This window comes from Xyrauchen texanus, chromosome 13 (genome assembly GCF_025860055.1).
Source record: "Xyrauchen texanus isolate HMW12.3.18 chromosome 13, RBS_HiC_50CHRs, whole genome shotgun sequence".
NCBI classification, from domain to species: domain Eukaryota; kingdom Metazoa; phylum Chordata; class Actinopteri; order Cypriniformes; family Catostomidae; genus Xyrauchen; species Xyrauchen texanus.
In genome coordinates this window covers 18,321,934-18,337,630 of record NC_068288.1, presented here as the reverse complement: position 1 = coordinate 18,337,630, position 15,697 = coordinate 18,321,934, and the positions used below count along the sequence as shown (strand labels likewise).

Genomic DNA, 15,697 nt, shown 5'->3' with positions numbered 1-15,697 from the left:
ACAGAACATTCTCCCAAAAGGTTTGAGGATCATCTAGGTGTTTTGGCAAAATTCAGATGAGCCTTAATGTTCTTCTGTGTTATTGGTGGTTTTCACCTCATCACCTTTCCATGGATGCCATTTTGGCCAGTGTTTTTCTGAACAGTGACCATTAAAGAGGCCAACAGTCCTTGGACATTGTCCTTGGCTTTTTTGTGACTTCCTGGATGAGAACCACTTCTGGGAAGGTTCACTACTGTGCCAAGTTTTCTCCATTCGGAGATAATGGCTGTCACTGTGTTTTTTTTTTTGGAGTCACAGAGCCTTTGAAATAGCTTTATAACTCATCCCAGACTGATGCATTTCAATCAACTTTTTCCTCATTTCTGGAATTTCTTTCGGCCTTGGCATAGTGTGCTACTGGGTGAGACCTTTTAGCCAACTTTATGCTGCTGAAAAAGTTCTATTTAGGTGTTGATTTGAATGAACAGGGCTGGCAGTAATCAGGCCTTGGTGTGTCTAGTCCAGCTGAAGTCCTTTCATAGATTTGGGGAGTTAGTAACTAAGGGGGCAAATACTTCCACACAGGCCCAGTTGGTATTGGAAAACATTTTACTTCAATAAATAACATTATCATTTAAAGACTGTATTTTGTTTACTAAGATTGCCTTTGTTTTATGTTAGATTTAGTTGGAATGTTTTTAAAATTTTTAGTATGAGATATATGCAAAAACAGAAGAAATCAAATATATACACAAAAACAAAAAGACGCATATACATATATATACATACACACAAAAGTTAGTTCCGGTCCTCTGATTGGATGAGAGACGATCCATGAGCACTGATGGTCTGACACCATCAGCACTCTGATGCTTCACGGTGTGTGTATCACTCCGCTTGTGTTCGTGCCATTCTAAACTAAAGTGTAAGAGCAGTGGAGATCTGTTAAGAGCTGTTTTAGTTTTAACAATACATATGTTAGCCAGCAGGTGGTGGAAAAACATAATTTTTGTATGTAATATGAGCCAATTAGGTAATATGAAGTGAATCCGCATCAGCCATTTACATACAACAGCTCTTTGTGATCGCTAACTACCACTAGTACTACTAAACTACTAAACTAACACTACTAAAACTAGGAAATAGCTTTAAACGGCTTTAAATGAACAACTTCAGCATTATGGCTCATCACAGCTGAGAGTCACAATAGACTGATTAATTACACAATTGGTGCTGTATAAAATGGCGGAGGACATTGTGCTTTCTATGGTGATCAACACTTGTGAATTGACTACTGTGAAATAGGGAGAAATTTCCCCAATTAGACGCTATTTTTCCACTGCGAAAGCTGACCTTCAGAAAGCTGACAGCATCTCTGCTTGGGTGTGGCAACAGGTGATCTGTCTCTCTCTCTCTCTCTCTCTCTCTCTCTCTCTCTCTCTCTCTCTCTCTCACACACACATGCATGCACACACACCACACGCACAGTAGATGGGCTGGTTTAAGTATTTATGTAAATCTACTGGAATTTTCACGCACAACAGTGTCTAGAATTTACTCAGAATGGTGCCAAAAACACATCCAGTGAGTGGCAGTTCTGTGAATCGAAATGCCATGTTGATGAGAGAGGTCAACAGGGAATGGCCAGACTAGTTCAAACTTGGATGGATGGATGGATGGATGGATGGACATTGCCCGTGCTACTGAGTGTTGTTAAACTGACTACCGAAAGCCGGTACACATGCCGCTAATTGTTGTTAAACACAGAGAGTGCTCTGATGAGCAGACTGCTAGGAGTCTTCATCAAAATCAGATGGAGGGCCTAATATAAATAGTGTGTCAGATTTAGCCAGCAGGCCACCAATTGATTAGCCCTGGCCAATACAGTAGAATAATAAATTAGACACACTTTAAGTCACACTTAAAAATTTGTCATTGCATAAAATTAACCTAAAAAGGCACCTAAAATTTATTTTAATAAATAGAATAAATATTGTTGATCCTTTCTCAAAACTGTGTTCCACTCAACTTCACAGAGGTGCACTAGAAGAGTAACCAAAGGTCATCACGTTAACTATGGATGTGCTCCACAAAGTTTAAAAATCAAAACGTTTTTGAACAATATATCTATTGTTTAATATACGTATGTAATCTTACCTTCTTTTTAATGCCACTTGTTTTGATATTTGATTACTTAATGCAAAGGCATCCATAACTATTTACACTGAGGGTTTCATTTTATTTCAGTCTAAAAGCTATAAGGTTGTTCATGAAGGTGAAGGTGCAATTGTGTCAAAAAAGGTATTTAAGTTAAAAGAAATTGCATATCACCCAAATGACTTCCTCTCATTATTAGTGCTAGTCTTCGACAATGGCCCTTCTTTTCCAGTTATTTCAGCATCAGTGGATCTCCATTTAGGTTCAGAGGTCGCTAACCTTTGGAGGGTTCTCAGCTGGCTCTATTCCTCTCGTTCTCATCCTTCCTCATGCCGAGGATGTTTACCTCTCACACGCTTGTCTGGTAAGCTTGTCTTCTCTTCTCTACGCCTTTATCACTTTATCTCTTCTGGCCCTCTGTCTATTCTGCCACCTTTCTTTATACTAGGCATCAAGGCAGTCCAGTAGCTCCTTTGAAGTGCTGTCTCCGTCCAAGTCAAAGCTGATATTAATCTTCTGGCTAGCAAGATGAGTGGTCAGTGGTGAATAATAATCTTTCTGACATGTTTGGCAACTCATAGCTTGTGCCAGCTCCTCTCCACTTCCTCCGCTCCATCTTGGCGGCGTGAGGATTAACGCTTATCCAATTAACCTCCCGCAGAGCCCTTAGACTTAATCAGACAAATCGCACAGAGGCGTCACACTGGAGCAAAACCTGTAGACAGACCTTGACTCATACAGACCCTATTTAACTAATTACAACTTTGTGCATTACGATCAAATATAAAAGAGGAAATTTGGGGAGGAGGGTGGAGGCACAGGGTCGGGAACCCTGAATCTTCAAATGCGAGGGGCATGTCATTTTGTGCTTAATTGGAGGTTAATCTTCTTCAAAGGTATTGTTTCACAAATGCCATAAGCCTTTTCTTATCCCAATAGAAAAAAGTTAAATGCTATTTCAGCTTACTGAAGCATAACTAACACCCCCACTGGCAGACAATGACCACACAGTGAGATGAATCCTGGCCCTAAAAATCCTGCCAGACCCCCCATCCCATACTATTAAACAACATGGCTGTAATTTATTTAGAACACTCCAGCTAAACTTATGCATGGGATACCAGTGCAATATTAGCAGGAACTATAATAAAGATAAAAGTTCCCCCTCCAAAGTTAAGGACTTAAGAGGATTAGATGGAAGAACACAAGAAGAGAAAATGTACAAATTAAGAAAAAATTCTAAAAGTCCCCTAATTGTACTAATCAGAGATGGTCATTAAATACCGCCCATCAGCCAGTTTTGTTTCACACACTGTGACCCAATTTACACCTGGTATTAAAGGGTTAGTTAACCCTAAAAATTTAAATTCTCTCATCGTTTACTCACCCTCATGCCATCCCAGATGTGTATGAGTTTCTTTCCTCTGCTGAACACAACTGAAGATTTTTAGGAGAATTTCTCAGCTCTTTAGGTCCATACAATGTAAGTGAATGGGTGTCAACATTTTGAAGCTCCAAAATCCACATAAGGACAAAATAAAAGTACTACAGATGACATAAATCCATATATTTGTAAACGATTTGATAGGTGTGGGTGAGAAACAGGTCGATATTTAAGTCCTTTTTTACTATAAATTCTCCTCCCAGATCAGTCAATTTCCATTTTACTTTCTCTTTTTCATTCTCCTCCTCCTGTTTTTGGAGATTCACATCGTCACCTTCCTAAAATAATTGCCTAAGTCATTTTTTCACTTTTCTCAGAAAACACAAAACACTGAACCAATAATTGAATATATGATATTTATTGATAATGTCACTCAAAAAGGTTATGGCATAAGATGACTATTGACATACTAATAACAATGCATGTCAATTATGTAACGTAACGGGAATAAATGACTTAGGCAGATTTTTGAACATGCCTTTGTTACTTAGGCAATTTTAAATTGACAACTCTGTCAACAATAAAACACTAACAAACAAACTAAACATCATTCTGAGGAGGCATGAGTAGCTTTTCCATCTTCTTGATGCACCTGCCATCTTAAAAAACTTGTAAAATTGTCTCATTGCCTTTTGACTTAGGCAAAATAAAACGGCCTAAGTCACACACTTGACATAGGCCATTATACTATAGGGGTAGAATTGCATGATCTGTTCAACTGAGGATGTGGGCGATTTTACCAAAGGTGGCCAGCATCATGAGGAGATGACTTATGCAAAAAAATCATTTTTGTCAAAAAATGACTTAGGCAATTATTTTAGGAAGGTGACGACATGCTTCTTGTATATTGTCCCCTAATGGACAGGGAGGAAAATGCATGATGACTATAAAAATTACTTGAATATTTATGTTTCTCACACACACCTATCATATCATGTCAGAACACATGGATTTAACCGCTGGAGTCGTATGGATTACTTTTATGATTCCTTTATGTGAATTTAGGAGTTTCAAATGTTTTGGTAACCTGTATGCATTGCCATACATTTGCATTGTATGGACCTACAGAGCTGAAATATTCTTCTAAAATCTTAATTTGTGTTCTGCAGTAGAAAGAAAGTCATTCACATCTGGGATGGCATGAGTGCGAGTAAATCATGAGACAATTTTCATTTTTGGGTGAACTATCCCTTTAAGATACATCTCAGGTTATCCGATCACATGTGGTCAGGTGAGACACATCGCTGTTTGCTGTTTTCACCTGGTCACTTAAATGCATGTCCTGTGACCACTTGTGATCAGATTTGGAGAGAAGGGACTCCGTTTTATGACGACATACATCAATCACTATGTCAGTGTGTTACTGCGTGACATTAAAGCATAACAAAGTCAGAAGAGACATAGAAAGTGTGAATAAAACGGTGCACTATTTCTCCCAGATGCAGCTGAAATTTAATCGAAGCACAAAAGCAATATTTTGAACAGAATTGTCCATTATTTTAGTGGATTTCCTGTATTAACCAGAGCTTCAGATGTTTGTGCTTCTAAAGTGTCCATGCATGTTGATATCAGACACACTGAAGAAAATCTGTGAAGTTCTCGTGTTTGTGTATGTATCAGTTTTTTGTTTTTCCCGATCGGATGGTTATTCCCCTTTAAAGCCACTCTTATTTTAGCGCAGATGATGATTGACAGGTGAGGGGTGGTGCTTCGCTGCTGTCCAGGATGCATACAGGACGGATTAATGTTTTCCAACTCAAATTCAATGTGGTCACAAGCCTTTATTTTTTTACCACATTCATATGTAATTTTGATAATCAGATCACAAAACCTTTTAGACCCCATTTAGACCTGTATTTACTGCTGACAACATGTGATCAAATCACCAAAAACACAATTTAGTAACAAGTGTAAACGGGGTCTAAATCAAAATTTCCAAATCTATCACACCCATTCCATTTGTCTTTGTTAGTTCCTCACTCTAGCTCTCCATTTCTCTTCTCAAATCCAAACTCGCATCTCTCTCCTGGCCAATTTTAAATATAAAAATGTATATGTAATTATACGTTATTTTTTAATCATCCACAGTTTTTTATTAATATTTTTTATGCAACGTAACGTTTGTCAGCCCTAGTCAGCTGCGTGCTTTTTACACTGCGTGCATTTGAATATGGCTGGTATGAAACGAAAGGGACCCTACTTCATACACAAAAATACAGGCAAGTACTTACAGTGACGTCAACGTATAGCTGTCTGACGTGAGTGTGTCCTGCAACTGAGAGGCGAGAACCTGCAGAACCTGAAATTCGATAGCGAAATTCGATAGCATTGCATGCAAATTTTATAATTCCTTAAGTTCCACGTTCATAATGCAGGGAATTCCCACACAGTTTTATTCACGTTAACAATTAGCTGAGGGAAAACAAATCCATACAGATGATAAAATCAATAATTTTGTTTTGTGTTTCTCTCCCTCTCTCATACAGAAGCTCAATGAGCGATTGATGACTTTAGTGTAAGCGTGCACAAGCACTAGAAAGTCGCATATTAATTAAACTTAAGATCTGACATGTGAATACAGTTGCAACCTGTCAGTCTGTAAGCAAGCGATGCGATAAATCTATCACTCCTTTTTACAATCAAAAAAGCAAATCTGTCAACGTAGCAAGCACGGGACATCAGAGCAATCTAGTTTTGATGCCTGTATACCGTGGCGCTCCCTCACAAAGTCATAAATCTGTACATACTTAGCAGGGATGGAAGGATAAAAAAGGGCACCGATTTAGTTATTAATTTATTTTATGAGTAGTAATTATAAATAATTAACTAATTTCTTTGCTTTGGGTATTTAACTATTGTCTTGTATATACTGTTCTTACATATTTCTTTATCCCAAATAATGAGCATATTCTGTTATATTTCTCACAAAATGCACAAAGGTAATACACTTGTTTATTTATTTTCAGATATGGTTTGTGGTAACCCCACAAAATGGCATAGAAAAACCTTAGTATTTTTTAAAATCATGAAATATGACATGATTATTCATTCAGTACCATTACCCTGGTAACGTGATGCACTGTGCAAAGGAGCGATGAGAAAGTGAGAGCGCGAGGCGATTGACTGTGATCCGTGAATGCTACAGGGTAGGGCTGGGCGATAAAACGATATCGATATATATCACGATAAAGAAAATCCACGATAAGCTTTTGAGGATTTTTCGCTATTTACTACGTGTCACTAAAAAACAAGCAGTTCGGCTTTCTCAGGCTGTGTTTCCACTGGGGCTGACGAAATCTGCTCAAAGGCGCTCACAGCGCTAGGAGAGAGCTTGCTCCACACCGCTGCCAATCCTATGATCCACCTTGTGAGCATGACGCTCCGCTTTCATAGAAATGATTTTAAAACGCTCTCAGCTTCGCTCACAAAGCGCCAGTGGTAACGTAGCGTCGGACTGGATGAACTTGCTAATGCTAGCTGCCTTGCTAACAATTTGGTTACGTTGGACAATGGATTGATTCCATCCGCACCGCAAGACTTCATGACAACGGTTGTGCCTTCTCATCGTCTCTAGTGAAGAGCACGACAGAACAACAGTGATGTTGACAACAGCTCTGATCTTTATGCACTGAAACCTTGAATATTGTTCTCTAGCACCAAACATGCATCATTTCTACCCTGTCCCACTCCGCACGCGTTGTCTCTTTTCCCTGCATGTGTGTAGACATGAACCGCCGCATGAGTTAACGTGGTTTCAAAGCACCTTTTAGGCCGTTTTTCCCTTCTAAATGTATCTATATTAATAAGGAAAGACTAAAATTACTAGTTAGTAGACTAGTCTCTCACTTTAATGAAAATATACACATGTTTATTACATTTAAAAAAAAAAACGTTATCTAAATTTTCACTCGGGACACCCCTGAACCCATATTCAGCATCATTCAACAGTCACAACGGCTTCTATGCCCCATACTTGGGTATTTGAATCTTAAGAAATATAAAAATTATTTCATTTTAATGTAAAAATATTCCAACAAATACTGGACTGCTGTCACTATGCTTCAGAACAAACAGATGATCTTTTAATATTCATTTTCAATTGATAAACTATAAAAGATGGTAGAATTGGTAAAAGATCCCGCAGACCCCACTGCTTTAGCCGTCTCTGGACACCCTGTGCAGTGTTTTTAGAGAATATTTTGACTGTTTAGAATTTATTTTTTCTTCTTTTCTTCCTTCAACTTTGAAATAAAAAAAAGAAAGTGCTATGTGTAAATGTATATTGTGATAAATATAGATATCGAACAATATGAAAAAGATTATCGTGATAACAATTTTGGCCATATCTTTTTCAATAAAACCAAACTGGCTTTGGCTGATCCTGACAGATCCTTCAGTTTGTGTCAATATTCTATAAAAGACTAATTACATTTATATCACTCAAATTGATGCGACCGCTTCCATTATAATAAATCAATCTGTCTACATTAGTGGTACGCGATGTCCAAAATACAGTAGCAATTGAGAATTATTCTTTTGATGAACTTACAACACAATACATGGAGTGGACTTTTTATCTGACCCATTACTCGTCTAAGGTAATGGAACTTCGATGTTCCGGGGTGAATTCAAAACTGCATTTTTTGCTTACTTGAAGGGCACTCCTGTGGGAGGGGAACAAGCTTTTGAATGAAATCAAAACAAAAGTAAGAAAATTTATATTTTCTCTGAGGGCCCTTCCACAAGACTGTTAGTGAAGGGTAGATTCATTCAGTAATGCCATGTTTCCTTCAGAGTAACCACTTCAAGGTCTCTGCAGTTCAGAGTGAGTATAGGGCATAGGGAGGATCCCTTGCGATTGGAATCCGCCCGATCTGCTGTAGCACGTGCTCTTAAAGACATCTCCGCTTAATTTTCTTTAATACGCCCACAATTTACAAAGAAATCTCATAATCTCACAATAACAGTAATAATGTATTATAACGAGATTTCCGCTTCTGCCCCCATTCTGTGCGCGTCAGTGCTTTTGCCAAGAAAGGCAGAAAGAGCAAAAAGCTTTGTGTCAAATGCTATCAGAACTACTCTGGGTGAAGAGAACTTTTAAACACCTTTTAATCTCTAATTTCCATCACTCTAGAGCTCCATCTGATGTATACAGGTATTTTCTCTGCCATGTGTTAATTTTAATAAATATGTACAAATTTGTCAACATTAAATGGCCATTTTTATTGCAAATGTTGAGTACTGACTTGTACAATTAAAGTAATGGTAATTCTGTCATCCCTTAGGCTATAACGTTTTGGCTATGATTTTCTTTTTACAGTGGAAATTAAAAGGAGATGTTAGGGAGAATGTTAGTTTCAGTCACCATTCACTTTCAATGTAAAACATTTTGAGACAGTGCATTGTGACTGGAACTAATGTTCTTGCCTAACATCACCTTTTGTGTAACACAGAAAAGAGAAAATCATAGGGACTTAAGAAGTAATGATGTTTTTTAATGAATTGTCCTTTAACTACTTGTTAATATATTCTATCTGCAGTGGAATTAGCCACAGCAAGAGCCTTCGCCCAGTGAAGACCACAGCCTTTGTCAGAGCTGGGGAGAAGTCAATACCAGCTGCCCGGGGCACCTCCTCTGGCCTGTTGGCAACGGCGCGCGACTGGGAGCTGGCAGTTGATCTGGGCAAGCAGCTGAAGTTCCCTGAAGCAGTTGCCATAACAACATTAAGGCCTGACATTGTGCTCACCTCAGAGGCCTCCAAGCAGGTGATTCTCTTAGAGTTAACAGTGCCTTGGGAGGACCGTATGGAGGAGGCCAACGAAAGAAAGAGGGCAAAGTACTCCCAGCTTGTGGAGGGTTGCCGGAGCAATGGGTGGCGGGCAGGGCCTACAAAATGCTTGGCATCACAGGGGCGAGTCAGCGAAGGGCCATCAAGTTGGCCACTGATGCTGCAGAAGTAGCATCAAGGTGGCTGTGGATCAGGAGAGGAGAGGCATGGCGTGTAGGGTAGTAGCGCCACCTGGACATAAGCTGGGACTTGATCACCCCGGCTGGGTCGCCTAGGGGAGGGGGTCTGATTGTTGAAAGACCCGAAACCTCCCGTGATCCTAGGTTACATCACTGATGATATGTCCAGGTGCACCAGACGGTGTATCAAAAACCCGTTAAACATATTTGCCAAGAACAACAAAATAAATGTAACACAGCACGTGATTGCATCTTGTCTTGCTGGGAAACAAGTAACTGAAGCAGAGGAACATAATTCGACTATTTGCTTTAAAAAAATCATTCCATCTAAAAAAAACAACAGATAAGAACTAAGAAATGTAACCCCCATGAGATTGTTATACATTTTCAGATGTTTCAGTACATTTTACCACCAGAACCCTCCAAGTCTCAAAAGTCCTCACACACATGCCAAGGCGAACATATATAACCCATATATAATTATTCTAAGGTCCACCAATCTGCGTAAATATGGATCCAGTGTTATGGGCTCATGGACAACAGCACTGCTGCTGAAAAAAATCCTTAGGGAAGCACTGATTCATCAACCCCCCTCAATTCAGAAAATAATGAAAAATTATTTCAGGTAACGCAACCTCTGGAGTTAGCCCAGGCTTCGTCTATGTAGTTAGCCAAAAGCAGTATGTCAAATAAGTGGTATGTCCGAATCCTCACTATTCATAAAACAGTAGGCAGGAAAAACCCAGACAACCTAATAGAGCCTGCGAGATTCAGAGCTGTGCATCCACTGGACACCGTTCTGTCCCATAATGCCTTGGTAGCTGAGAAGATGTCAAATTCAAAATGCTGAATTAAAAAACACAAGTCAGGCAGCTCTTTACAATTGTACTGTAAGTGCAAAATATACCAAGAAAGGGGTTCCTTGTGCTTAAATTGTATTTGTTTAACAAAATTGCAAAAAAAAAAAAACAGTAAATTATTACATCATTATTCAAATCATGGGACAATGCCCAAGTTCCAAGATGAAGTATGTCCAGGAATGTATTCATACCACTCGCCTGCATATCAAAAGAACATCCTTTAGAGCTTTCTTCATCGAAAGTAAGACATAATATGACAGTGCACAAATTTGAATTCACGATTGGTTCTTCATATTTAACATTTTAGGAAGTGTTTCTTTGATTACTGTGAAGTTTTATTCTGCTAAATGTTTCTAATTCTGTAAAGCTGTATTGAACAATATGTATTGCAAAAGGCACTATACAAATAAAACTTAATTAAATTGAAGTCTCTATAATACCCTATATTAATCAGAGTGATGTGAAAAAATAGCATAATCCTGATGGATGGAGTATTTCACTTTCCTAATACAAAAAATTAAAAAATGTCTTATCTGGTTGTTTTTCCTTCCCAGTCCACGTCACCTGGATCGAGCATGTCAAATCTAAATAATGACCATCTTATTTCTCCAAAAGAGTTTTGCTCCTGAGCTGTCATTTCGATTGAAAGTCATAAGTGCACAGGAGATTGGCGGTGGCATTTTAAATCTCTGATTGGTGTGTTTTGGAGAGGATGTGAGCGCAGTGGAGAGTAGTGAAATGTAAACAGTCCTGATGGCGGTAGCTCAACGCTCAGCTCTGATCAGCAGAGCAGCAAAGCTGAGTGTCTGAACTCAAGTGCGCAGAGAGCGTGCACATACTTCCGTTTCAGTGCAAGTCACACCATTTCTGGCATAAAGTTACTGAACAAAGAGCACTGGGATACTACTGCAAAGTGGATAAATAGGAAATATGGCCAGCAAAGGTCTCCATGGTCTGGTAGACTAACTAGGTTACAAGTTCATGATTACTTTACTGGTGTGCAGCACAAACTCGAAATTTAGGTGAACACCAAACAAGAATTCTACTTTCAACATGTGATCCTTAATAGAATAGCATTCTAAGCATTATAGAGTTCCTGCAGATCAACAGGTACAAAATAACAGATAAGAGCATGCCACTAGCAGCACCAAGGTTGTGGGTTTGATTCCCACAGAACACATATACAATTCCCTGAATGCACTGTAAGTCTCCTTCAATAAAAGCATCTGCTAAAAGCGTAAATGTAATACTAGACTAAACCTAAATTTGCATAAGTTGTGAATGAAAAATTAATTAAAGAATATATTTTTTTTTCCATAGTTAAAATGGTGCATGAATGTTTCAGTTTATCAGCTGCTTTGTCAGCTATTTCAACATCCTTATCAACCAAAACTTAATGTTACATTTTCAAAAATGTCAGGGCTCAACAATAAGGATAGCCCAGGCCAATATGAGAGTTTCTAGGCAGTTGACAGAGCGCCCACTTGCCCTTATGTGCAAGCAATAAATTATGTGTTGCATTTATTATTAATTTATTTTTTATAAAGAAAATGTTTATTGAAAAATACAAATATATATACAATTTATTACATAGTAAATGTTTATTCATGTACACTTAAATTGAAAATTATATTTATTTTTGTTTGGTGGCAAGTAAACAAAATTGCCAGGACAAATACAAATCTGAACTACTGGCCTGACTGGGTCAGCAGAAAAATAAAACTATAATCGCTGAGCCCATAATGTGTGAATGTACCTTGACTGTTCGCCTTCTGTGACATCTCCTTTGAAAGAGGCAATCAGCATCTTTTCTCTGGTAGCGAGATCATCAACAAGGTTTTGTCTTCTGTCTGCTTCAGCTTGCATTCTATCATTATTCATTAAGGACAAACATCAATTTCAAATCACACAAACACACACAACTGTTCCTGTATAATTATGCTCATGTCACAGTGATAAGGCCACGCAGTGTTTTAGCAAATCAAATACATCTATAAATTACAAACTGAACGTAACATTCCTTCCACTTAGTTTGTTGTCATTATACAAGTTCAGTACTTCCAAATAAAACACGAAAGCAACACTACAGATCATGCTAATATTTGGTTCAGTGATCTTCAGTCAGGCTCAACAGTAAAACTTCATTTGTGGTGATTTGTTACAATACACTGCCCCCTTCAGGTGCTAATGAGAAATCACAGTGTTTTCTCTTGGAGGAATTTGAAACCTTAATACTACAAATTCATAATATGAGCTCAAATAATGTAAGATACAACAATTTACAAACACCAATACCATTTGGGTTCCACTCTTAGCATTTCTAGGGGATGGCATTAATTCTGCTTTATTTTTCTGGGAAGGATACATACGCCGTTGAGCAGCAGCTCGAATCAGAGTCTCTTTGAGCTGTGCTATATTCTGTTTGAGCTTCTGTAATGATGCTCTCAGGGTCATGTTGAGCTGCAGGGCATGGGACATAAACACAATACGAGAGATGTTTCAATAAAAAAAAAAAATATAAAACATTAAGCCAGATCTCCTCTGAAGAACAATGAAATCCTGTCTTTACCTTAGCTGGGTTTCCTCCGGTCCTTTGCTGTCGGTTTCTTTCATGGATGTTTTCTGCAATTTCTTGTGCCAGTCGACAAGCTGCATCATAATTCTGTAACCTAAATGATGGAGAGACAGAAAACAAAAGTGGAAGAATGTTTCTGGTCAAACAGTTTGACAACTCTGAAATTATGTTGATACTAGCAACCATGGCCATAGCCAGCTATGGGGTCACCGAGGTCCGGACCTCTGTAAATTTTACATATTCAAAAATAAATTTAGATACTATGTACAACTGATTCCAAAAAAATAAATAAACAGTTGATAACTCATTTGAGTGTCTGTATGAATGGATAATTTAGTTTGGACAATTGGATGGATTCTTTAGTGTCCGCAAATACTACAAGTGTGTGATGAAATGGCGCTACCTGAAGCTGTGAAGTGTAAAAGTGGGACCGGTCTCACTAATCTAACGAACCTGTGCTGCGCTTGCGGCGTGCCTTGTTTTTTTTTTACCTGTGATTAACATGATTTTACTAATACCATAGTTAATCTCTGGATACCCCCGCGACCCTGTACACAGGATAAGCGGTTGACAATGGATGGATGGATCTCTGGATACTAGGCACAAACAAAGGTAAACTGTCATAAAGTCAACTACAAAGCAAAATTTAACAAAAAAGCTTTAAAATGTGGACACTCATGAATTAAGGATGAAGTTATGACTTTTTCTCCTTTGTAAATATATATAGTTCTAATAAACTTTAATTGAAAAAGGTAAATTAAAGGCATCTACACTCTTTGCTCATGTCATCTTGGACTTAGACAGTAACACCTAGTGGTGTGGATGCAGCATCATTCAAAATCATCAGTTACAGATGTCATTGTAGAAATTCACTATTCACAATCAACCATAATTAATTTAATCCAAGAGTGAAAGTGTCCAGTAACAAGACGGTTACTGAGATTAAGCGAGTAGTATTCAGATGATCATGTGATTTTAAAATGGCAGCCCCCATAAGGGCGCCCCTGCCCCATGTAGAATAAAACAGCTTTTATAAGGTTACTGATATGACTACAGTCCTCATCTCATGTGAGTGGTCATGATTGTATACATATGTTTCAAAATTACAATTAATTTCTTCAGGAGTAAACTTTTTTTAAAGGGAAAACAATTACTGAGTGCACCTTTAAATAATTAAGAGTCTGGCAAAAGGAAAGCAATTGATTGTTTAGAATAATATTAATATGTAACAGAGTTAACATAGCCCTAGATAAATTAGTTGTTAATTAACTTTTGCTGAATTTTCTGTATTTAATACGAGTTAAATATTTGCATTTCTATGTGACAACAATTCTGTATTAATATTGTTAACGGCATTTGCGATTACAAATAATTTCAGTATTATTATTGTTTTTTTGTCCTTTAATTTTTAATTAATTTACTTTTGATGAACAGAATTTGTTGCGTTTGTAGGTGTAATTTTGGTAAAATCTTGACACTTCACCGTGGACCTCACTAATTTTCAAATCGTGGTTACAGCCCTGCAAGCAACGCATCGTAATAGTAACAGGTTAATTCAATGTGTGTTTCCAGTGTTTTGTGAATCACAACAGGACAATCATCCTTAAACACAATCACGTGATAAACAAACAGCTCTGCAAACCGGTCCGACAACTTTTATGCGCGTTTGTCGCTTGGTTTAAAAAAAAACAACAACAATTTATGTCATTAGAAATGTTTTATCGATTAAAATATAGAATCAAGAATAAAGGAAAGGAAAAGAAAACAAATCAGTCTCAGTTCTGTCTGCTATACAGACAGATTTATGCTCAAATGTCATTAGAAGATCAAATATTATGCTTACCATAAATCTTGTGACATATTGCTACAGTTTAAGTAACTGGTCTTTCAGTTATAAATGTGTTTCTCTAGAAACTCACAATAAAATAAGACAAACATAAACTACGTTCAACGTTGACTGTCAGAATCTCGGGTTCCTGTTTGAAAACGACGTCATACGGTGGCCTCAAAGAGACACATTTGGTTCGGTCAACAGGGACTCAATTCAAATCCTACTTGTCAGCATTAAAGGTGCACTCATGTCATAGATTTTTCTGTGATGAATGGTGTACTAAAACTGAAGTGGCTGATTTCCTTTGTTTGTCACAAAGACTCCTTTTGGTTTAGCATACCGAATGCATTTTTTCTAAAGATGGAATTGATTTTATATTGCATTGTGACTATGATTTATATAAACAACCTGTAAACTTATCTGATTTCCATCAGCAGGTTCTTCTTTACTGGAACCTAATGTTTAAACATAATTTTACACCACAAAATACACCCCTGTGGAACAACGGGTACATTCTGAGTAATAGAAAATCCTTGTTTTTATGGACTTGGATGGAAAAAGGAATATGGGCAGTAACATATTTGATGGATCATTTTGGTAATTTGTTGTACTACGGAGATTTTTGTGCTAAATTTAATTTCCAGTCCCCAATTAGAGAATACAATAAAGTGATAAAGACCATTCCAGCACCCCTGAAAACAATGATTCAACAGTTTGAAATGTACTCTAACACTCTACCAGAAATGAGACCACTTTGTATTGAAGGTATTAATTTAAATAGCAAACAGTTTACAAATAAGTTTATTAGAAATGTGTTATCCAAACAGTATTACCCTGGCCAGCTGAAAAGAAAATATGTTCTTCGAGATTTCGTTGA

At 37.7% G+C, this 15,697-nt stretch overlaps 1 protein-coding gene across 1 annotated transcript in view; it reads right to left on the bottom strand.

Annotated features, from left to right (window-relative positions):
* Nucleotides 1-14,978, bottom strand: part of LOC127654462 (syntaxin-8-like) — a 92,605-nt gene extending 77,627 nt beyond the window's left edge. The window contains exons 1-4 of the mRNA XM_052141675.1: nt 14,833-14,978; nt 12,984-13,083; nt 12,780-12,874; nt 12,171-12,281 (exon numbers count right to left, since the gene is read on the bottom strand). Coding sequence (XP_051997635.1) covers nt 12,171-12,281; nt 12,780-12,874; nt 12,984-13,083; nt 14,833-14,849 — 323 coding nt within the window. The 5' untranslated portion in view covers nt 14,850-14,978. The remainder of the gene's footprint in view (nt 1-12,170; nt 12,282-12,779; nt 12,875-12,983; nt 13,084-14,832) is intronic.
* Between the last annotated feature and the right edge of the window lie 719 nt (nt 14,979-15,697).